We start from the raw sequence: 26443 nt of genomic DNA on the forward strand, positions 1-26443 counted from the left end.
TTCAAATTACCGTTTTCTATTTTGCCTTACAAAATCCATTTCCCATGGCGTAAGAAAACAAGTCCAGCGAATTGCAACCGGAGTCTTAAATGCGACCGTGTGAAAAATAATTCATTGATGGTCCGATTGTACCCCAAACTCTTACAAAATTTCCATATTCCACCAACTACTTTTGACGAAGATGTTTAAACTTGAAATAGTAACAGAAAGCCAAAAACAGATGGTTCGGAAAATAAGTTTAAATACTGTAAACTGTTACCGTCAGGTCTGAAAATTTGAGACAAAGTCTAAACTGCATTTTTGAATTAGTTTACGAGCTTTTCGTAATAAAATAATATTACAGTCACGACTACTCTTTGATTAAGCGGACGAGGTATTACTGAAACGTTTGCTTTTTCTTGTGAAGCATCTCCTTAGTCTACTCTTTGATCAAGCACGCATGTAGTTGTTAAGGACTCGTTCATCATCAAATGGAGTGTTAATTATGCTTAGGAGATAAACAGAAAACCAATTCAACTTTCATCCTTATAAATAGCAAGTTTTACCTGAGTTAAATTTATCAATTCTTACTCGCAATTGCATGCACACGCAGAACCATTTACAATAGTTCTACGGAAAAAATGAAACAAGTCTACTTTCTTGTTGCTGTCTTGGCTTTGGCATCCTCCCTTGCCTCTGCTTATGACCCCAGTCCTCTGCAGGATTTTTGTGTGGCAATCAATGAAACTGATGGAGGTATGTGCAAGCATTCCTCAAAAGTCTACTTACACTCATTTTAAGTTTGTTTCTTTATAATATTAAAATCACGTCCAGAATTAGTGTAATTAAAAAGCTTTGCCTCGTTGATGATTTGCAGTATTTGTGAACGGAAAATTCTGCAAAGATCCCAAGCTTGTTAAAGCTGAAGATTTCTTCATACATGTGGAACCTGGGAACACTGCCAACCCATTGGGCTCACAAGTAACTCCGGTCTTTGTGGATCAACTACCAGGATTAAATACACTCGGCATATCTTTGGCTCGCATAGATTTTGCACCCAAGGGTTTGAACCCTCCCCACACACACCCTCGTGGCACAGAGATTCTTATAGTCCTTGAAGGTACTCTTTATGTTGGATTTGTCACATCAAATCAGGACAATAATCGTCTCTTTACCAAAGTGTTGAACAAGGGCGACGTCTTTGTGTTTCCAATTGGCCTCATCCATTTTCAACTGAATGTGGGATATGGCAATGCTGTTGCGATTTCTGGTCTTAGCAGTCAAAATCCAGGAACTATAATTATTGCAAATGCTTTGTTTAAAGCTAATCCACCTATTTCTCCTGAAGTTCTTTCCAAAGCTTTTCAAGTCGACAAGAAAGTAATTGATCAGCTTCAGAAGAATTCCTGGTACGACAACAACTAATTTCGGAACATGGACTGTTGACTCACATTTGTTATTGAAATTTGAGTTCAGTTAACCTTATGTATTTGACCTTCTTCAAATAATTACTATTATCATAAATAAAATGTACGTGGGTCATACTTATATAACGTAGTTGTTTACGTGGAGTGTGTTTTGATTCAATACACACTTTTTCTGAGCTTTAACAAAAGAACTACATTTCGCCCCTCTCTGTTTTTAAGAGATTTTTTTATAAATTTTAGGCTTAATTTTAGAAAAGAATCTTAATTTGGTGTTTTAAATTTTTGTCACCATATTAATATTTTAATAATTTTTTGTCACCATATTAATTAAAATAAACCGTCAGTATTTACTCTTCTAAAGGTTTTGCTTTTAAATTAATCCATTGAAAATTTAATATGGTATTAAATCAATTCTTTAAAAATTTAAAATATACATCACCGTATAATTTCTTATCGATAATTAATTAAAATCATGAAAATAAGCTCTGAAGGAAATAACACGAGTTTGTGCAGCACATAACTAATAATTAAGGTTATAAAATGCTATATTAGTGCACTGTAAGTATAAATTTTTTTATATCTTCAAGTGATTATAATATATCTGGTATATGACATATTTGTAAGGATTGTGACTAGTGTTTTGTAGTTTTCTATCTTCTACAAAAAAAAAAAAATTAAAAATTAAAGCAAGAAAAATGTTTTAAAAAAGTATTATTTTAATAATTTTTTTTTTTTTTAAAAAAAGCTTCAAAATTAATTAGATAGCAAGATTAAGTCCATTTACTAGGAAAATAGTACTACTATTATGTTTCGCTTCAAGTTATTATGAAGTCCATTTGTATCATATGCATTCTCTTGAAAAAAAAAAAGTGTGAATATACATGTGAATGTGAAAATAGCAAGAGAAAATAAGCTCTGAAGGAAATAACACGAGCCTGTGCAGCACATAGCTAATAATTAAGGTTATTGTTTACGGTGAAAAATGACAATTGTAAACAAATAATCCAAAGATCAATCTGGGGACTGGATTTAGGTGCTCTTTAGGTTCTTTTAAGTGTGTTGTTAACGTGATGCTCAAATCAACGGCGTAAAAGAGTATTAAGCAAGAATAGTGAATAATAAATGGGCAGAATTGAATCAAATGTAGATGTTCTTTACAGAAAAGCGCTAAATAGGAAATGAATTGCAATAATTGAAATAAGCATCAAGCTGGAATTATAATGCGGAAATGTAAATGCAAGAATGTAAATATGCTGAAATGTAAATGTACGACTCCTCAAAACGGCGAAAAGCAGCCACCGTGGGTCTCCTTGTAGCTGGTTTCTGGCGCGGTGCAAGGTTTCAGCATCTCGAGAGTTTAGGTGCGGTATCTGGGTGCAAAAAGTCGTCCTTTGTGAAATGGTGCTTTGGAGTATTTATAGACATGAAGATCACCACCGTTTTCCTCCTTTTGCGGGCACTTCTTAGTAACTGCCTTCAACCGTTGATGCTCACTATCCACGATTGCTTGTGATCGTGCTGTTTGTTGGGGCTGTAACCGCTATCGCCCATGATCTCCTTTGCGTAGTGGTGAATGTTGATAACTACTGATAACTGCTTTTGGATTTTTCAAGACTCCTATCTTTTGAGTATTTCTGAGAGAAACCTAGGAGACTCTTTTAATGTTATGGCCTTAGAATAGTTTCTTCTTGACTTCTCTTTTTGAGCCATTCTGGAGTTTTGAGAGCCTGTCTTGGTCTTGTGGACTTAGAACATTTTCTTTGCTCATTTCTGTTTTTCGAGCAATTCTGGAGGGACTCTGGAGCTCGACCAAATTTGTGGACTTAGAATATTTTCTAACCACTTCTTATTTTTTGAGCAGTTCTGGAGGAAATCTGGAGCTTGGCTAGATTTGTGGACTTAGAATATTTTCTGACCACTTCCTGTTTTTCGAGTAGTTTTGGGTGTCAGGGACTTGAAAACTCCTCAAAAACTCCTCGAAAAGCCATCAGTTTTTGGGGACTTAGAATATTTTCCTGTTAGTCCTGTTTTTCGAGCAGTTTTGGGTGTTAGGGACTTGAAAACTCCTCAAAAACTCCTCGAAAAGCCATCAGTTTTGTGGACTTAGACTATTTTCTTGCCAGTTCTATTTTTTCGAGTAGTTTTGGGTATCCGTGACTTGAAAACTCCTCAAAACTCCTCGAAAAAAGCCTTTAGTTTTGTGGTCTTAAAATATTTTCTTGTCTTTCAAGCATTTTAGAGAAAAATCAACAATGTGACAAAAATCTCATAAAATAGCTCAAAATGTGTACCTTTTAATTAAAACTAAAGATCTTAGATAATCTTCCAATATTCTCTTATGTTCAGGCTTATCTTTGGCTCCTTTTTGACCCCCGAAACTTGTTGAAATGTAGTTTCTTTCGAGATGATTTTTAACTTAGAAAATTTTCATTATCCCAAACAGTTATAAAATGCTATATTAGTGCACTGTAAGTATAAATTTTTTTATACCTTCAAGTAATTATAATATATCTGGTATATGACATATTTGTAAGGATTGTGACTAGTGTTTTGTAGTTTCCTATCTTCTACAGTAATAATAATAATAATAATAATAATAATAATAATAATAATAATAATAATAAATTAAAAAATAAAGCAAGAAAAATGTTTTAAAAAAATATTATTTTAAAAATTTATTTTTAAAAAAACAAAAAAGCTTCAAAATTAATTAGATAGCAAGATTAAGTCCATTCACTAGGAAAAATAGTACTACTATTTATGTTTCGCTTCAAATTATTATGAAGTCCATTTGTATCATATGCATTCTCTTTAAAAAAAATGTGTGAATATATATGTGAATGTGAAAATAGCAAGAGAAAAAATGTATAAATAAAGGGAAAAAGGAATAAGAAATTAGTTATAAATAAAATATATAAAATATTCCAAGAGCTTCATTTATAAATTTAGGAGTTGCTTGTTGATTTTCATAATTTATCCTCCTTTGAAAGACCTTTTTCTTTATCTCACCTAAAATCATTAAGACCCTTTTGGCCACTTTACAATTTGAAAAAGATCCCGTGAATTTTACTTGCATTCAATTACCTTAGTGGAAAGTCGTTTTATGGTCAAGTCTATGTAGTACACTTTATAACACCTTAAATTAATTTTTAAGTAATAATTTCGTAAAATGTGAGTAATAAAATTTTTATTTAAATAAAAGATCCCATTATAGAGTTTCATAAAACAGTTCAAAACAATAAAGGATTACAAATTTATATCAAAGACTGCTACATGACTAATTCAGTTATATAATAATTTTCAAAATATTATCTAAGTCCTTTAGCAGTTTATCTTTTCTTTACAGAGTTCAGTGTTGATCGTCTTGGTCACCTAAAAAATAAATATAAGAGTGAGTATTCTATACTATCCAACACACACAAACATAGAGACTCACCTCAAATCCTACACATTTACTAACATATTTTAAATCATGCATTTACAATACAAGCATCTCAGTCTCAATTACAATCATCATTCATCATCTATTCTAATTCAAAACATAATCGGTGCACTTACTGCACCAACATTTCACACACGTGCGCTTACCGCACCTAGCCACGCTCACTATGGCACTATGATAACAGTTTCACACATGAATGGTCGCTGGTTGCCCCTGCTTCACGGATACCGCGTGGGCAGTCACAGGTCACTAAGCAAAAGTAGTGGTCAGAGGTCTAGTCAGGAGGAGAGTGTGTGGTCTATGGTGCATCCACGTTCACTGTTTGTGTCACCACCACTCTCTTCCCCAAGGTATTTCTATCGTCCCCATCTTTCCCACTTCCAGTGTATCACTAAATCATTCATAGCATATCATACATGGCATACTTTGCCCACATTTATTCACATTACACGTCATAAAGGCCCCATTCATTTACAGTACACGGCACACAGGCCCATAATTCAAATTTCAAGTGCTTTTTCTAATCTGCAATCTTATTTCATTAGTTGAATTTGCAAACTTAAAGTAGACATAACTTATGCTATTTTTAGTGATTTATTGAGAGAATTTTCAACTTTTACCTATTGAAACTTGAAGGACTTAGAGTAGGAATTTGGTTCTAGAAATTTTTATGCTCCAATCTTATGATTTAAGGAATTTTTTTAGCACTACTATTGCATTCATTCATTTCATTTAATGATACTTGCTCTGTAAATCTATTGCCATCACGTTACTCTTTGAATGAATTGTATTGTTATTTTTGGTGCGGGCCCCCGTCAATTCCTTTGAGTTTCATTCTTGCAAACGTACTCCCCAGGCGGGATACTTAACGCGTTAGCTACAGCATTGCACGGGTTGATACGCACAGCGCCTAGTATCCATTGTTTACGGCTAGGACTACTGGGGTATCTAATCCCATTCGCTCCCCTAGCGTTTGTCTCTCAGTGTCAGTGTCGGCCCAGCAGAGTGCTTTCGCCGTTAGTGTTCTTTCCGATCTCTACGCATTTCACCGCTCCACCGAAAATTCCCTCTGCCCCTACTGTACTCCAGCTTAGTAGTTTCCACCGCCTGTCCAGGGTTGAGCCTTGGGATTTGATGGTAAACTTAAAAAGCCACCTACAGACGCTTTACGCCCAATCATTCCGGATAACGCTTGCATCCTCTGTCTTACCGTGGCTGCTGGCACAGAGTTAGCTGATGCTTATTCTCCAGATACCGTCATTGCTTCTTCTCCGGGAAAAGAAATTCATGACCGGTGGGCCTTCTACCTCCACGCGGCATTACTCCGTCAGGCTTTCGCCCATTGCAGAAAATTCCCCACTGCTGCCTCCCGTAAGAGTCTGGGCCGTGTCTCAGTCCCAGTGTGGCTGATCATCCTCTCGGACTGATCATCGCCTTAGTAAGCTATTGCCTCACCAACTAGCTAATCAAACGTGAGCCCCTCCTCGGGTAGATTCCTCCTTTTGCTCCTTAGCCTACGGGGTATTAGCAGCCATTTCCAGCTGTTGTTCCCCTCCCATGGACAGGTTCTTACGCTTAGACGTGAATTGTAACATCCTTATTTTAATTTAAATAATTTTCATATATATATATATATATGTGTGTGTGTGTGTGTGTGTGTGTGCGCGCGCGTGCATGTGCATATGTGTGAACAAGACTTAGTGAAAATTTTAAAAATTCTCAATGATTTTAGGAAATTACACAGATGTATAAATATGATTGATAAAAGTTAATCAATTCAATTAAAACTTTGTCTATACAAAATTTTTATAAATAGATAAAACAACATGCGTTCATAAGTTAAATTTATAATTAAAACAAAAGTTAAAATTTCACATTATGTATATATATTTCTAGCTCTTGATATAAACAAAATATTTTTCAATAAAATAAATTTCTAGCTAACACTAGGTATAAATTAAAATTTAAAAAATTAGCTATTAATTATTACACATAACTCTTAAATCATCATTTACAATAGGTTAATCAAAATATTTCAAATTATAATTAGAACTTAATCAATATAATTACATTTTTCAAAATAACCAGTTCTAACACAGTACACTTATTATGACCTTTGTCTTCCTTTCGAGTATAATCTAGAACAGATCAATCTTTTTTATTTCTTCTTACTTGAAAATATTTGTAAGGATGAGTATCTTTCGCCCTACTAAAATTTTTGAAATTTATAGAATAATAATATAGAGACAATTTTTAATACAACATATAACAAAATAGCAATATTACATTCTTAACAAATTTAACCAACAAAATTATCTATACACATCATTCATCATTTAATCATACACATTTAATTTCTTATTTAATCAACCCAATCAATTTCAAAGCTTGAACTCATACCATTTTACTTATTCATACAATTTTAGTAAAACAAAAGTTATCCATGAACATTACTTCACATTGAACCAAATATCATTATCAATACCATAACTTAGTGCCACTTTATCCATTTCAAATCTGAATATTTCATTAATTAACAGTATTCTAGGTACTCTCATGCCCCTAAATCGCTGACAACGCACTTTTTCTAGCCATGAAGGACTTAGGTAGCATGGATAGTTGCTAGTCAGCTAAATCACACATGGATACAACGTGTACGTTCACAATCCTCTAAGCAAAGGTATAGTTAGGAGTTTGGTTAAGAAATGAGTGTGTGACCCGTAAATGCATCTCACTTTTACATTTTGTACACATCAGTAAACAACATTTACCACTCTTATTTTTCTCAAATTTCTACAATTAACTCCAGATCCTATACCCCAAGTGTATTCCTGAACTATCTATACAGTACCTCAACAGTGGTATATCAAATCATAGTGTTCTAATATATGTGTTACAATCACATTAATCAATATATTATAACATATGTGTTATAATCTCATCCGTCAATGTTAAACACATATATCATAATCGCATCAATTAGTGTTTTTGTAACACATATATTAGTTACTCTCTTTTTACTTACATTTTCTCAACACTTTCATATATTTCCACCAATTTCCTTTACCAGCAACTTTCATATATTCACATCCATCTCATACATTAGTAACTTTCATATATACACATCAATCTCATACATCACTATTCACTATTACATTTTCCATCATCTCTTTCTCATCATTTTATTAAGTAAAACATATCTATTATTTCATACATTCAGATTTAGTTAGTTCACATATTTATAATGAAACACATTTCTTTATCCAAATAGCTAAATGATTTTCATCAATCTCATACAAAATCAAGTTCTCCATTTCAACACTTATTCATAAAACAATAACACATTATCATACCAATCAGCACAATACACAGAGTGTTAGACACCCTCAAACTCAACCCAAATTGTACAGTCCAGAAATATATTGTCGGATATCACACTCTCTTGATCTTAACAAAGTCTTCTAGCCTAAAGTTTAGCATATTCAACTTCTTCATCATTCAACACATATATTATTCAAAAAGATAATAACTTGCAATATCATAATGATAACCTATCAACATTTTAAGTAGTTTTTAAATAATTTAATTTAATAACTTATGTGTTATACATGAGAAAATCACTAGTTACTTAAATTTATGTATATTAGAGATATCTCCAACTTGAATTTTTTTTAACAAAAACTAAATTTAAGACTTCAATTTAAATTTATTTGTAATTATATCTCTACATAAAAATAATTTATTTAAATTCCTCCATTATAAGTTTCCTAAAAATAGAGAAGGGCATAAGATTAATAATAATTTTTAACTCACATAGCAAGAACATACCCTAAAATTTGTTTAAAAGAAGATAAAATGAGTCAAATATTTTTATTATTTTTAATGATTTGTGTACTTAATAATAATTCTAATAAAAAATAATATAATGATTTTTTTTAAGATCACTTAATGATTATAACAATTCTAATAAAAAAAAAAGATAAAATAGATAACTTATCAACATTTTTAATTATTAATTTTAAATAATTTAATTTAATGAGGTAAGTGTGGTACTTGAGAAAATTACTAGTTACCTAAATTTATGTATATATCAACACCAAAGCAGTGATATATTGAACTTGAAATATTTTTTCACAAAAGCAAAATTTTGAAATTCAATTTAAATTTATTTGAGACTATAACCTTACATAATAATAAATCAGAAGAATATAAGGTATAAATAATGATTCATATTTTGTACTCACATTTACAGCTTTATTGAATCTTCCAAAATACCTTTTCTTTATTTATTTATTTCATTTAGCATGTTTTATTATTTCTTGCATTAAATTAGAGTTTTTATGAATACTTGTTATCTTTACTTTATATTTCATATTTTCTCTATTCTGAGATCTGGTTTTTGGTTGATTCTTTTTGCAATGGATTCCTGACTTCTTGGGCTTCAATTTGGACATATGAATCATGCTGTTTGAAGTTTGGAGCTATTTTTTTTATTAATTTTTGAAGTTCAGACTTAAAACATACCTTTTATATTTATGATTTTTATTTAGGGCTTTTAATTTATTATAATTACTTGTGGCAGCCTTGGCCCATTTATTTCTATTTTCATATAAGACTAGTATATATAGGGGTCAAAAGGTTGACTTTACGACCTCTCTTTTTCATAATTTTAGATTTTGTAAGACTCTTTCCTGTTTTTGAGAGAAAAACTTTTTTTCGTTATCATTACTTGCCTCTTTTCAGATTCTGCAACAAATTTAATTTTTGATTATGCTACGATTCACAATTATTCTTTTCTCGCAAATCATCTCGTCTCAAGTGTGGATTGCAAGGTCGATTGATCATTCCAATTTTGTCTTTTCACCTTCTCACAATTTTTGATTAAGATTGGTCCATGTATAATTCGATTGAACTTTGTTTTTATTCTTGAGTGTAATATTGATCGATTGATTTCTTTTGCATTTGAGATTTAGGCAAATTCAGTATAGTAATCCTAGTTCGTGTCTGTGATTCGTAGTTTTTAATTGCGTTCGTTCGTTTTAATCTACGTTTATTTATTCTCAATTTATTTTTGTTTTTCTGGGTTAAATTATTTTTTGTTTTTGTTTTAAATTTGTTTTCATTTTTAGTTTGCATTTTTATTTTAATCTGCATTTTCATTTTGGTTTGATTTGCATTCGTGTTGATTGCATTTGTTAATTGCTTTCATTTTTTTATTTAATTCACTTTCTGGATTTAATTCATTTTACTGCATTTTTTTTTGTTTTAATTCAATTCTCTGTTGCTAATTTACGTTTTATTTAATTTCTTAAAAATCATCCCCCTAATCTAACCACTTTTGTATGTTTAAAATTGGAAATAGAATGATTTGTGTCCTTGTGAGATGACCTAGATTTGCTCTTTATATTGCAAAATTATTTGAAAAATCTAGTTTTATTTGAAATCATTACAATGTAGTTATCAATAAATAAAAATAATAATATAATTAATGAGAGAAATATAATATATCGGAAAGAAAATATTAAAGCATCCTAAGAATATTATAATTCATCGCTAAGTATTTTAACGTTTGATCTATTTTACAAATTAATGTAGGTTGTAGAAGATTCTGGTCCGTGGAACTTGGGCAACTATGGTAAGTAAAAACGCAGAGGAGTTAAAACGATAGTTTCCCACACAGCAAAAAAGTTGAGCACGGAATTGGCGAAAAGCTGCGATGGATAAACAAACTTGTTTATATATACCAAGTAATCCAAGGGTATCAATTTTATTCGATATGTGATATACCAACCAATTCCAAAGATTCTCGAAAGGAATAAGATAATCTTAAAGAAACGTGCTGTTTTCATTGAAATTGAAAACGAATGTTTCAACTTCCACAGCAAAAGAAGAACTGCACAGCAAAGACGTCAATAAAAAATCGAATAACAGCGATTTTTGTAAAAATCATATCAGCATAATTCTTCTTCATTCATTCTTTTTACAGATGTGGACAGAATAAATTAAAGGTGAATTCTACCAAACTCTAAAAAATAAAAATATTCTATACTCTTGTATACATGAAATAATTATAACCATTAATTTTAGTAATATAATTAGTAATGTATTTAAAAAAACATAAATATTTTTTAATATTTTAATATAATATAGAGAGAACATTCAATATTCCTTTCAAATTTAGTTATACGGTAGCAAGTACCTAAATTAAACAGAAATTAATAGTCTCTTTTCTAGTCACACAATCCTTATGTAATTTCCAAACACGCCAACTACTCTTGACAACCAAAACTTTCTACCGCGTAACATTCAGAAAGATTAGATAAAGGAAAATTAACATTAAGTCTGAAGAATGGAGACCTAGTCTAAACTGATCTTTGAGATTAAATTATTATCAAGTTTGGATAACGAGTTTCCCATTATAAACTAATATTACAAGAACAACTACGTAATTGGTACAAGGTCTAGTGGACATGGTAAAACTAAAATGTATATTTGTTTGACTTTGATATGGGAATCTTCTTAATTAGTCTACCCTTTGATCGAGCAACATATTGCTGCTAAAGAACCGTCCATTATCGAATAAACAATTAAATAATTACGGTAACATTCTTATAAATAGAGGCTTAACATGCAACTTTAAACTCACAAGCAATCACTTACCCAGAATCATAAAAGAGTAGTACTGAGAAGCATGATGAAACTTGTCTACCTCGTTATTGCCATTTTGGCTTTGACATCCTCTGTTGCCTCTGCCTATGACCCCAGCCCTTTGCAAGACTTTTGCGTGGCATTAAATGACACCAAACTTGGTGGTATGTATAAACATTTCTTATATCATATGGGTTGCTATTGAATCTACAGTCTGTTTGACATTTAGGTCATATCCCAAGAGTGATTATAATTGATCTTTTACATTCATTTTTTGTCTTGTAAATTGTAGTATTTGTGAATGGAAAATTATGCAAAGATCCAAAACTTGTGAAAGCTGAAGATTTCTTCAAACATGTGGACGCTGGAAATACCACTAACCCACTTGGCGCGCAAGTGACTCCAGTTTTTGTTGATCAGCTTCCAGGATTAAACACACTTGGCATATCCTTAGCTCGCGTAGATTTTGCACCCAAGGGTTTAAACTCTCCCCACACTCACCCTCGAGGTACAGAAATCCTTATAGTCCTTGAGGGAACTCTCTACGTTGGATTTGTCACTTCCAATCAAGACAAAAATCGTCTCTTTACCAAAGTGCTAAATAAGGGTGATGTGTTCGTGTTCCCAATTGGTCTCATCCATTTCCAACTAAATGTGGGGTATGGCAATGCAGTTGCTATCGCTGCTCTCAGCAGTCAAAACCCAGGAACAATCACTATTGCAAATGCTTTGTTTAAAGCAAATCCACCTATTTCTCCACAAGTTCTTACCAAAGCTTTCCAAGTAGACAAGAGCGTAATTGATTTACTTGAAAAGCATATCTAAGTATACAACAACAACTAGATTGAGGACACTATTCATCCTTTCGTTATGATTGCGTACTGATTTCAGTGTTTCGATAATTTTATGCAGTTCACCCTCTACAGATAATTTCTGTCATCATAAACTGCGGATGAGTTATTCTTGTATACTGTTGTTCTATTTGGAGTTTGTTCTGTCCCACCCACAGTTCTTCTCAATTTAATGTAAGATTCAAATTCTATTTTCTGAAGAAAAAAAAACATATTAAATTACTTAATTAAATGATTACCCAGCGTAGTCAAACTCATTTACAAATGTGAACTCAACTTAACATGATATTTTCAAACAATGATAAGCAGCACTATACCAATTTGAAAAAGATAACCATGTTCCAAGAGTATAGTCCTGTTAGAGAACCACAACCAGAATATTTAATTGGTAATTTAATAAGGTCCCAAGTTTGTAAGATGAAAATTCAAAAACTATGTTGAGGACCTTCCTGAAATAATATTAGTAATAGCATTATTAATAAATCACCAAATTAAGATTTTACATGTGAGAAAATTAAACACAACTAAATAAAATTAAAATATAACACAAGTGCTTTTAATTAAATATTAGTGGTAGAAGTGGATTTAACAAGAAAAATAGAAAATAAAGTATGAGAGATAATATTATAAACGAACAAAGAAAAATAAAGCAGTTTATTATTTTCAAATATTGAGGCATTACTTGAATTCTTTTAATAAAATTGGAATAAGTTATCACACAAAACTTGCAACCGCAAATTCATTGGGGCTCGATTCTTCAACTCCTTTCAATTCATAATGAAACTATTTAATTTCCATGAACAAAAAATCGGAATAAGGAAGAAGATTAAGCACTAATTAATGTTTATCTACCACCCTTAATTGATTACTTAAAAGAGTTATTAGATGTTGATATTGAAACTTATGATACATTATCAAGACAAAATTTTCAATGCAAACAGCCTTATTATCGACAATTAATGGTTTTTTTTAGCCTATGGTATGTTACTAGATAAAGTATTAAAGGAGAATTAATTTACCCTTATTTTTGTATTGAAATCAATTATTGTCATTTGTCATTTAAAATAAGATTTTAACCATTGTTACTCGTTACCATTGACAGGAAATAATGTAATAGTTATAACTTCAAAATTTTTTGAAAGTGATATTTGTAAAATCTAAAAAGAAAAAGTAAAGAATTATTGAAGATGATATTATTAAGACATAATTTGGATGAGATGCACATAGAATTTTTTATTTTTATTTTTTGCATAAGTATAATTAGGACATTATTAGATATTGAGACAAAATGAAAGATGCCCTAAAAGCTCAATTAAATTTAAAACATACAACGCTTAATAAGTCACTTCATCGCATTAGACAAGAGATAAGTGCATAATTCTTCCTTCTTACTTTATGTAACATCTTAATTTAATTTTTTCAAATAAATCAATTTCACAAAAATAGAAATAATAAAGATTTCATTTTAAATAGTTTCTAATGCATAAGTTTAGTAAAATACTTCAAGATAAGGATAGATTACAAATTTGAATCAAATCATTGTTACAGGACCTATCAATACATCACAATTTTAAAAATAAAGTTTCTAAGTCCTATAGTAGTTTCATCCATCCCTTCACTGAGTCTGGTGCTGATCATCTTGGTCACTTGAAAAATAAATGTAAGAGTGAGTACTTTACACTATCACACACACATATACAAGCATAGAGTCTCACCTTTCCGATTCCACACATTTTCTAACATAATTTAAATCATACATTAATAAGTACAAGGTGCTAATTCTATCATTCCATTTTCACTCACAAACAGATGCGCTCATTACATGCTAGTCAGACTCACTGTGGCACTGTGATCTCAGTTTCCTAAAGCCCTCAACCTCAAGGACTTATTTAGTTTCACACCATGAATGGTTGCCGGATAGCTCCTGTCACACAAAATCAGAATACTAACTAGCAAGTGTACTAGGTAGTTGTAGCAAGTAATAAAATTTAGAAATCAATATGAGTCTCAAGTATCGTCCTCAGGGATTAGTTCTATCAATTACCATTTCACAAATCAATAACTAGTTGAGTAAAACAAATTTGGAGTGTTTTGAATTATTTAACAAACAAAAACAATAAAGTGCATAAATCTAAAAAATACAGTAAAATAAAGCTATGAATTTAGAAATGAAATGATATGTAAATGAAGTTAGGATTGATTTCACCTCTTTATCAATTGCAAAACTAAAGTAGATCTGAACTCTAAGATTCTTAATTGATTGATGATCAATTTCACTAGATTAATCAAAGGACAATTTCTTGCCTCATTGATCATAATATCTAACTAAACTACCTTAATTCCTTAGGTGTAATTCAATCAAACATTGCATTAGGCATTAGAAATTAAGAGATCACAAGATCACAAATTCTTATCCCTAAGATATCCATAACCTTGACATTTAATTCAGATATGAGAAATAAACTCAATTTTCATTGATGAAGATTCCTTTAAGTTCAATTGAATGAATGATTAGTTCATAATTGCATTAAGGAAAGAATTAAACGTTCAATACAATCAAGATCTTAAAATCCAGATCCACAATCAATTTACAATATCAAAATTAGATCCATCAATCCATAACAAAAAGAAATCAGAACATGTTCCTAAAAGAAAAGAGAGAGAAAGAGTAGAAAAAGAGGAGCTGCAAAATTTCTTTATAAATCCAATCCCTAGCCTGATTCCTCAAGGTCTAGAGCTTGGAAGTTGCCTCCAATCTCCCTCTCTAACTCTCCTAAGATGTAGAAATGAAAAGAAAACAAAAAATGGCAAAAGACTTCCAATTATGAACTCTTAACTTCTATTTATAATATTTTTCCCACCTTTTCCACTTCCACACTTTAATCTCTGAGGATTATAGCATAAAAGGTCTTCTAAAAGTTTCTACAACTAAAATAGGAACTCAAATCTTCCAAAGTTGACAATTAGAAGTGATTTTTAAAATTCTAGTATATTGCGTAGACACTCTCAGCACTTAGAGTGTCCACGTGCATGTATTCTGTGCAAATAAGCCTTGTACATGGCTACTTTAAGTGACCAGAACGTCCATGTGCAACTTTGAGTGGCTACTTTCAGCACTTAGAGTATACACTCAATTCTGCGTGTGGCTACTCTCAGCACTTAGAGTGGACATTCTCTTTGATCTTCATGGATTTTTCTCTTCAAAGTGTTAACTCTGCACCCAAAGTGGCTACGCCCAACACATAACACTTGATTTTTCATCTTTTAAGCTCACTTCGTCTACTTCCTTCAGTTCAATCTTCAACTCAAACATCTTCAACTCAAGCTTTTGCACAAAGTTCTTTTTAAGCAAAATTGTTCAAAATTGGAATAAAATCTAAAATTCTAAACTATTTACACAATTATAAATATGAATACATTTTTTATGGTATTTTCAAGTTTATTTACTATTTAACTCCTTATTTAGTAACAAAAACTACGCTAAAAATATAGTAAAATGTGAATTTATCACCTTCTGCTCCACAGATACAACGTGTGCGGTATTGAGCCCTCCAAGCAAAGGTGTTAGTCAGAGGCCGAGTCAGGGGGAGAGTGTGTGGCCTATAGTGCATCCACGTTCATTGTTGGTGTCACCACCACTCTCTCTTCCTCAAGGTATTTCTACTGCCCCATCTTCCACACTCTCAGTGTATCGCTAAACCATTCATAGTTTTTTCAATATTTGAAACACAATCACACTCAACATGCCATTCACACACATTCTCGCCCATTTCATAATATCCAATATCAATCAATGGCATGTTTAAGCATTTCACCCACATTATCAATCACATCATTACACTCAATTTCACACATGGCACGTATGCCCACATTCAATCACATTATACTTAAACATCAAATTTCATCAAAACTCCATCATAATCAAATTTCTACATCACACACATTATACTCAATATCTATCACACTATAACCTATGCAATCTTTTCCCTGCAATCTCACTACAATCAAGTCATTTTCACTAAAACACTCATATTCCAATATTTGAATCATTCCCCTTCACAAACATAATCGTACAAATGAATTCTAAGCATAAGAGAAAGGGTAGAGTCCCTCTTACCTTGAAATGAAGACTCACAACACAAATCAACGGTGAAAATGTTTCTCACATGGATTTTCGTCTTAAGCACAAGAAAAACTCCATGAGAAACTGAAAGAACACGAAGAAAAATCAGAATAAAGAAGAAGATTAAACACTAATTGATGTTTATCTACCACCCTTAATTGATTACTTAAAAGAGTTATTACATGTTGATATTGAAACTTATGTGCATTATTAAGACAAAATTTTCAATGCAAACAGCCTTATTATCGACAATTAATGGTTTTTTAGCCTATGGTATGTTATCTAGATAAAGTATTAAAGGAGAATTAATTTGCCCTTATTTTTGTATTGAAAGTTTGAAACTAATTATTGTCATTTGTCATTTAAAATAAGATTTTAACCATTGTTACTCGCTACCATTGACAGGAAATAATGTAATAGTTATAACTTTAAAATGTTTTGAAAGTGATATTTGTAAAATCTAAAAAGAAAAAGTAAAGAGGTAAATAATAACTGAATTTTTTTAGTTTCCTTATTGAAGATGATATTATTAAGACATAATTTGGATGAGATGCACATAGAATATATATATATATATATATATATATATATATATATATATTTGCATAAGTATAATTAGGACATTATTAGATATTAAGACAAAATGAAAGATGCCCTAAAAGCTCAATTAAATTTAAAACATACAACACTTAAGAAGTCACTTCATCCCATTAGACAAGAGATAAGTGCATAATTCTTCCTTCATGCTTTATGTAACACCTTAATTTAATTTTTTTAAATAAATAAATTTCATAAAAATAGGAATAATAAAGATTTCATTTCAAATAGTTCCCATTGCATAATTCAGTAAAATACTTCAAGAAAAGGATAGATTACAAATTTGAATCAAATCATTGCTACAGGACCTATCAATACATCACAATTTTAAAAATAAAGTTTCTAAGTCATATAGCAGTTTCATTCATCCCTTCACTGAGATCGGTGCAGATCGTCTTGGTCACCTGAAAAATAAATGTAAGGGTGAGTACTTTACACTATCACATACACAATACAAGCATAGAGTCTCACCTTGCCTATTCCACACATTTTCTAACGTAATTTAAATCATACATCAACAAGTACAAGGTACTAATTCTATCATTCCATTTTCACTCACAAACATGTGCGCTCACTACACCATCAAATAATCATCATACAACACCCACATGCGCTCACTGCACTCTAGTCATGCTCACTGTGACACTATAATCACAGTTTCTTAATGCCCTCAGCCTCAAGGACTTACTTAGTTTCACACCATGAATGATCATCGAATAGCTCCTGCTCCATAGATACAACATGTGTGGTATTGAGCCCTCCAAACAAAGGTGTTAGTCAGAGGCCGAGTCAAGAGGAGAGTGTGTGGCCTATGGTGCATCCACGCTCACTGTTGGTGTCACCACCACTCTCTCTTCCTCAAGATATTTCTACCGCCCCATTTTCCACACTCTTAGTGTATCGTTGAACCATTCATAGTTTTTCAATATTTCAAACACAATCACACTCAGCATGTCATTCACACACATTCTCGCCCATTTCATAATATTCAATATCAATCAATGACATGTCTACGTATTTCACCCACATTATCAATCACATCATTATATTCAATTTCACACATGGCACGTATGCCCACATTCAATCACATTATACTTAAACATCAAATCTCATCAAAACTCCATCACAATCAAATTTCTATATCACACACATTATACTCAATATCCATCACACTATAACCTATGCAATCCTTTTACTACAATCTCACTACAATCAAGTCATTTTCATTAAAACACACATATTCCAATATTTGAATCATTCCCCTTCACAAACATAATCATACAAACAAATTCTAAGCATAAGAGCAAGGGTAGAGTCCCTCTTACCTTGAAATGAAGACCCACAACACAAATCAATGGTGAAAACGTTTCTCACACAAAGAACACATGGAAAACTCCATGAGAAACTGAAAGAAGACAAAGAAAAAGGACAAAAACTGAAACCCTAGCTCTTAGAACTTATCAATGGCTTTGGAGGCAGTTTAATTGGTGAAATAAGGTTAACGGTCGAGAGAATCAAAGAGATTTCGAAGAGAGGATGGGAAATGAATTTTCCAAACCCTAAACCCCTCAAATACCTTTTTAGTCACAATATTCTCACTACAGCGAGACATTTCCTCGCTGCAGCAACACCTTCTCTCACTACAGCGAAAATATCAGAGAGAATTACACTCTGGTTTCTACAAAATCTCGCTATAGTGAGGCCCTTTCGCTACAGCGAGACTGCATCTAGAAAATACCTTCTCTTTGTTGTCCTCTCGCTATAGCGAGAACACAGCAGATGCACCCCTTTCGCCTAGGATACTCTCGCTACACCAAGAATCCTCTCGCTACAGCAAAAATGTCTCTACAGTTCACACTTAGCCTATTCTCCTCACTAAATCCTAACCAACCACAAGTCAAATATTTTCAATATAGAATCAACATTCACACTCATGTTCATATACCCATATTCATATACATCAACATCATCACACATATATATACTTATATTCACATCATCATTATATAAATCAAACACATAAACATATAGCAATCCACATATTTATATTACAAACAAAATACTATTACAAAACTCGAGGCATTACAACTCTCTCCTCCTTTAGAAAATTTCGTATTAACAAATAAAATACTATTACAAAACTCTGGGCGTTGCAACTTTCTCCTCCTTTAGGGAATTTCGTCCCCAAAATTCAACCAATCACACAAATAATTCCAGATACAACTCTCTTATTTTACTCTTCGTTTCTCATGTAGCATCTCCCTCATCACTCGAGCTATATATCACCTTCACCAACGAAATCTCCTTGTCCCTCAGCTGCTTGACATGGTGACCCACAATCTTCACCAGGTACACATCATAGGACAAGACCTCTTTTACTTGAATCGGGTCAAGTTTGATCACGTGAGAAGGATCCGCCACATACTTCCTAAGTTGTGACACATGGAACACCAGATGTAGGTTTGAGAGATTCAGAGGTAGCACTATCCGATACGCTGCAGGACCAATTCTACTCAGCACTTCGAATGGCCCAATGAACTTAGGAGATCACTTCCTAGACTTTAGAACTCTCCCAATTCGCCATAGAACTGTACACCACAACAAAATGGTGTAGCAGAACTAATGAATAGAACATTGCTTGAGAGAGCTCATTGTGTAACAGCCTACTGAATTTAGTTTATGCTTAAGTCATAATTACTAAATGTAGTAGTTGCATTACATTAATTAAAAATTTTGTTTATTCCACTCCTTCATTTCATATTGATTTTTGTAGTAAATTATCAGATGTATAAAGGAACGAAATGTTATAAAAACAAAAATAAAAGAAAATCAAATATGAAAATAACCTGGATAAACATAGTAATTAATTTAACCCATACATTTTATAGAGAGTTAACTAGATACATATATGTATATATAACACCATGTTATTTACATACAGTCAGGAACACATATAAGCACCACTACATACAAAAAGATCAGTGGCCCATGTCATCAAAGTGCAGTCCTAACGAGATTTCATAGGACAATTTAGAACTAATATTAGTGTTCTACAGCTACTTTCATGGCCTAGTAAACTATCCTACCAAAAAAGGGCTATATTGTGCAAAGTTAACTACTTCACTAACTACTCAGACAGAAAACCATTGGCCATAGCAGGCCAAATAGGAGTATAGTCATCAGGTCCAGGAGAGAATGATGATGAGTCTGTAGCTTCTGATGGGTCACTTTCAGATTCAAGCGGATCTCTGGGGATCACCTGCAAAGGCGAAACAGATATAGGTTTTGTATAATCTGCAGGAGCAGGATGTGTTGCGGACAGTGGAAATGCAAAATATGGAGTAGCAGGGTCGAATGCAAGATGAAAAAAGGTACAAAAAAGTCCCTATTTCTAAAGAAATAAACCCTAAAACGACACGATCCAACTATATAAAGAGAGTCAAAGGTAGGATCATAGTGTAGCTGCATATCGAGGAACTCAATGTAGATCATTGTTGTTGCGTCCATCATGTAAATCTGATAATGAAACGGAAACTAAGTGAGAATTTCTAAAAATTCTTAGTAGGGCTGTGTTTCTATGTGACATCGCTTTCATTCTCAGTTGCTTCGGTTTTTATTTGAATAAAGGGTTGTTAAATCAATAAGGAAATATTTCAATTATGATTACTGAAAACATGGCCCGAAATAAAGTAAATCTTATGTCTAACATTTGCAATACACAGGATCATAATGATTATGATACACATATATCAGAAATTAAATAAATAATTAAGGGACTCAACATGAATCATACATGTGACATAATAATACTTAAAGTTGTAACTGACAGCAACATTGAAATGAATTAATATTAATTAAAATACTTTCAATCACATAATAAGGTACTTAATCCTCATATATGTTCCTATCCTTGGTCCCCTGGGAGTTCTTGGCCATAAGACTCCTGGGTAATTGTAATGCCCCTAATTTTGTAATATTAATTTTGATAGTTATATATATATATACCTAAATATATATTCATGTGTGTATGTATGTATATATGTATTTATGTGTAAGCATGACTGGTTGGGCTACGTGCAGGGCGAGATACTGAGCTGTTCTCGCTGTAGCGAGAAGGCCCTGGGAGGAAGGACCAGAACTATCGCCTTCTCGCTGTAGCGAAAGAGCGACAGTCTGGGTGCATTTCTGGGTGCATTTCTGGGTGCAGTCTCGCTGTAGCGAGATTCTGCAAAAACCAAAGTGCAGTTTTCTCTAGTTTTTTTGCTGTAGCGAGGGGTCGTGTCGCAATATCTCGCTGTAGCAAGAGTGTCACGATCAGAGGGGTTTTAAAAGGGGGTTTAGGGATTTGAGATTCATTTCTCAAATTTCCTCCCAAATCTCGTCAATCCTCTTGACCTAGAATCCTTGTCCACTAATTAACTGCCTCCAAAGCCGTTCGGGAGTGAGATTAGAGTTCGGATTTGTGTGGGGAAAGCTTGGAGGTGAATTTTAAACGGTTAGGGTTTTTTTTTTCCTTTCCTTTCTCTGTTCTTGGTGATTTTTGGGGTTCTCATGGAATTCTTCCATGTGTTTAGGCCGAAAGCCGTGTGGGGAGCATTTCCATGGTTGAGTTCGGACGTGGGTCTTCAATCCAAGGTAAGGGGGGACTCTACCCTACTGAAATGTGTGTGATTGGGGTGTGTAACGCTGTGTAATGTGCTGTGAATGGTTCAGCGATACACTGGGGGTGTGGGAGATGAGGATGGTAGAAATACCTTGGAGAAGAGTGAGTGGTGGTGACACTGACTGTGGAACGGGTGCACCACAGGCCACACACTCTCTTCCTGACTAGATCTCTGATCATTACCTTTGCTGAGCAACCTGTGACTGCCCATGTGGTATCCGTGAGGCGGGAGTAACCGGCGACCATTCATGGTGTAAATCTGTGATCACAGTGTCAATGTGAGTGTGGCTGGCGTGCATATGCATGGGTTCATGATTTATGCTTGTGGATGTGATAACGTTGCCTGTGCCTGTATTTGTTTAATGTATTGGAAATGTGCTGGAGGTGAGACTTTATGCTAAATTGTATGTTTTAGTAGTGTAGAGTACTCACCCTTACATTCATTTTTCAGGTAATCAAGAGGATCAGCACTGGGCTCAGTGAAGGGGTGGATGGAACTGCTATAGGGCTTAGAATATTATTTTGAGAACTATTGTATTTGGAATAAGTCCTGTAACAACTGTTCGATCTAATTTGTAAACCCTTTCTTTATTTGAAATGCTTAATGAACTTGGATTGAAAATGGAAATTTTATTTTTTTAAAAATTTTTAAAATTCTTTATTTATTGGAATTAAATTAAGGTGTTACAGTAACAATCTGCTTATCAGGATCGAGCTCGTTCCTATACAGGATTTGTCAGGTTTACTTTCACCAACGCTTCCACCGACTTATTCCTCTTAACTTTTTATCCGGAGCTGGCCCAAGTGATATAGGACTTTCTTATAACGTTCAATCATCTTAGACTTTCATAACTTTCATATTGTATCTCACATATCTCTTTGAAATTTTACAATTTATCCATAATTCTTACAATTATACATCATAAAAAAAAACACTGCATATATTATGTATTAAATGATTTAAAACATAAAATAGATAGGCACACACATCCATATAAGCATATCAACATAGATAGAACCCTACCTCCTTTGACCACTAATTTGATTCCACAGATGTTTCTAAGTTGCAAGTGTAGGTGAGCTTGAGAGAAAAGCTTATGGAGGTAAGAAAAGGAGAAAGATAGAGAAGAGAATGAGGGAGAGAAGTGATAAATTTATAAAGAGATAAGGGAAAGCAAAATATCCAAGTGGTCATGATAAATGGAGTTACTTGGCAAATTTTGATTGGTTCATAAATCTTATGGTCTCAAATGAGAAGGTTGATTATGAGCCATTGCATCAAGGTGTGGTGGATGGCTTCCCCACCTTGGATCTAGGACAAATAATATTATTTTATTCTGGTAATTTAAATTACTAAAGCTATACTAGTTTCTCTTCTAAGAGGAAACTCTACTGTAAAATTTTAATTCTAGTCAACCTAACCAACATAGATTTGAATTCTAATAAATATTTAATTAATCTATTATTAACTTTATTCATGTAAATTAATTGAGAAAATCAATTAATAGCATAAAATAGACACTTAAAATTTTGAACGTTATAGAAGGAGCTACGGAATGGGCCCACGTTGACTTCTTCCGCTCTTAGTATTAGACACCGCCATCTTTGCCCTCTTGGTCCTGTTAGCTAGAATTTTTTTCCTCATTTTTCTATCAGCAGAAAATAACGTGAGCACTCTAGAAAGTGGAATAATAATGGGAGAGTTTATGCTAATGTTCACTACGACAACTAAAGATACACAAATAGAGATAAACAAAACCACACAAATGAATTATGACAAATGGTGTTTGAATAAAAATAGTAGATGGAGGGTTCAACAGAACACATTGCATAATGTAAAGAACTACTATGTGCTACTGCTTATCAGTGAGAAAAAAGCGTCCAAAGAGAGATAGCAAATAAGCAAGAATCATAGTATGATAAGGTGTTGCTATCCTATGCTTGACACTATACTTAGTGAGCAATGATTGGAGTTATTTACAGAAGTGAGTTCCACAATCACTAATCAATATTCTTGGCACCCTAAACAAAACAAAAATGTTCCTTTTGAGAAATTTCACTACAATTTGGGTAGTATTAGCTGGTGCAACCACTATTTCTACCTACTTTGAGACATAATCAATGGTAAATAGGATATATTGATTTAGAAAAGAAGGAGGGAATGGTCTTATGAATTCAATGCCCTAACAATTAAATACTTCGACTTCTAAAATATTGTTTAGAGGCAATTCATGCTTCTTGGTTATATTCCTAGTTCTTTGGCAATTATCACAATTTCTTGCATAAGTGAATGCATCCTTCAATATTGTGGGCCAATAGAATCTGCTTTATAACACCTTAGCAACAGTTCTATTTCCATTGAAATAGCCCCCAGAAGGTGAATCATGGCAGTGTCACAGGATATTATGCACTTCTAGCTACTTAGGTCACACATCTCCTTAACAACCCATCTGCACAAATCTTTAAAAGGAATGGATCATCCCATATGAAATGGTTTGCATCCTTGAAATTTTCTTTCTCTACTACCAAGTCAAGTGGTTAGGGGCAATATTGGATGCTTTAAAGTTGGTGTTCAGTAGGCAACTGTACTCATTGAAAAGTAATATAGGATTCTTAAATTAAGTTCTCGAAATTATCGTCCTACAAGGATTATTTTCCAATTATTAAGAATTTCTTAATTCAATTATTTGAACTTAAAAGATATGAGGTTAATTAAAATAAATATTTAATTATTAAAGTAATTATGAATAAAAACAAGTAACAGTATCCGCATCTTGGTTGAACTTATAAAAGAGAAACCTAGAACATATGAATTTTCTCATTCCATCCTTTATGATATTTTTTTCGTTTAACTCTAAATTCGATTTCCTTGTAATTATCAATCACTCATACAAATGCTATTAATATCCAATGGTCATGAAATATTAATATTCTTCTCTCTAAACTAACATTTATAGTAGTTATGCAAGATATTAATTCAAGAAAGCATAACACACTCATAAACTTGTTAATTTACTAACGATTGGAAGAGAAAGATTGGTTTGGTCTACAAATCCTTTGTCTCGTTTTATAACAATTTTTTATTTAGAATTTTTTTTGTCACATGTAATTTTGTTATTACTTCTATCAATTCTTAATTTTCTTTAAAAAAAATAAATTTCACCACAAAAAGGGCAAAACTTTTCAGATCTTAATATATTTTCATGCTAATAAATCTACATTTTACTAGTATTTTTAGCTTAGTTTTTAGTTATGAATAAGTAGTTAAATAATCAAAAAAATTGAAAATACCATAAATATTGCATTTATGTTCAAAATTTTTTGAATAGATTAGAATTTTAGATTTATCTCAATTCTAATATAAGTCTTCTAAAAGGTTAAGTTTGTGTAGAAGTTTGAGCTAAAGGTTTTTGAAGTTGAGAATTAAATGAAGAAAGTGGAAGAATTGAGCTAAAAAGTAAGAATCAGTTGATGTGTGCTAGAAGTTATCACTCTGAACGCATAAAGTTACAACTTTGGAGGTTTTTAGCAAGATTGGAGTTCAAAGTGAACACTTCAAGTGTTCAAAGTAAGCACTTTGGAGGAGAAAATTTAAGAAGACCTTGCACATTACAACTTTGAGCATTCAAAGTTAACACTCCAGCAACTAAAACTCATAGAAGGTTGCGTATAAACACTTTAAGTGTTCAAAGTGAACACACGTAGTGTCACGACCCCTTTTTGTAAGGAATCGAGAACATTGTTTTTACATCACATACTTATTTAAGGTAAATAAATAATAGGGAATATAAGTATGAAATTCTCTTCTCATTCAAAATAAAACAAAGTTTTCTTACAACAAATATCCAACAGAATAACATAATATTACATTTAGTTCATAATATTCAAAATACCCAAAATTATACTATACAGATCCCTCTACATGAGGTCTCAAAATATAAGGAAAAAGGACTTTGATACAATATTACTCGACTCCAGCTTCTAACATTTTTTCACTGGCCCTTTAGCCTGTGAAGTAGATGCAACACCTGCTACATCTGCTCACGTACCACCGTACGATCATCGCAGTACACACGCACACAATGACATAGAAAGAAATGCAAGGGTGAGCTTACAAAAATAAAATGAAATCATATATGTAGAGCAAAATATTTCTCACAGCAATAACCTCATGCATTTCCAGCCCATCTAATGCACAGCATGAAAACGGTTTCCAACTGGTTTCACAGCCTAAGTAATCCAGAAGGAACCGAGCCGGTTCGGGAGCGACCCATTCTGGTATCTGGATCCAGACAGCACAGCACAGCAGCTCAGCATGAACTTACCGTTATACGTCTACCCACCTAAACATGTAACTCGGCTCTATAATGATGCAAAACATATTTTTCAGCATGATGCACACCGCCAAAATTATTGTAACAACTCAGCTAAGGCAAGTTTATAATAGATCAGCCAAAATCTCAGTATTTTAAATCAATTAACAGCAGTTACAGCTTAGAAAATAGCTTTTATTCAAAAGATCTAACAAAATAATATCAAAACATCTTGAAATAACATATTAAACCGTTCAAAACATAGATTATATGCTAAAGTAAGCTTCCCTTACCTCAGAACGATGATTCACACTAGATCTATCGAATATTACTTGTTTTATAGCAAGATTCACCGAAGATTCGGCTTTAGAACAGAGTTTCTCCTAAGAACACCATGAAC

General features: G+C 32.7%; 2 protein-coding genes across 5 annotated transcripts; both read left to right on the forward strand.

Annotated features, from left to right (window-relative positions):
• Positions 1 to 585: 585 nt before the first annotated feature.
• Positions 586 to 1413, forward strand: LOC113860804 (germin-like protein subfamily 1 member 7). Of its 4 annotated transcripts, XM_027493318.1 has the most exons (3): positions 586 to 735; positions 857 to 1080; positions 1195 to 1413. In XM_027493318.1, the coding sequence occupies exons 1-3, from the start codon at positions 621 to 623 to the stop codon at positions 1402 to 1404; spliced, it is 549 nt and encodes a 182-aa protein (XP_027349119.1). In that variant the 5' UTR covers positions 586 to 620; the 3' UTR covers positions 1405 to 1413. The 4 variants fall into 4 exon arrangements, with proteins under 4 accessions (XP_027349119.1, XP_027349118.1, XP_027349117.1 ...); XM_027493317.1 differs by having other exon boundaries at positions 586 to 747; positions 929 to 1413; XM_027493316.1 differs by having other exon boundaries at positions 586 to 741; positions 857 to 1413.
• Positions 1414 to 11542: 10129 nt separating this feature from the next.
• On the forward strand, positions 11543 to 18558 carry LOC113861791 (germin-like protein subfamily 1 member 17). Its single transcript, XM_027494818.1, has 3 exons — positions 11543 to 11690; positions 11789 to 12311; positions 18543 to 18558. Exons 1-3 carry the CDS (start codon positions 11543 to 11545, stop codon positions 18556 to 18558), a joined length of 687 nt encoding a protein of 228 aa, XP_027350619.1.
• Positions 18559 to 26443: the final 7885 nt, after the last annotated feature.

The sequence above is a fragment of the Abrus precatorius genome, unplaced genomic scaffold (assembly GCF_003935025.1).
Source record: "Abrus precatorius isolate BTA unplaced genomic scaffold, Abrus_2018 Scaffold3, whole genome shotgun sequence".
Classification (NCBI taxonomy): Eukaryota; Viridiplantae; Streptophyta; class Magnoliopsida; order Fabales; family Fabaceae; genus Abrus; species Abrus precatorius.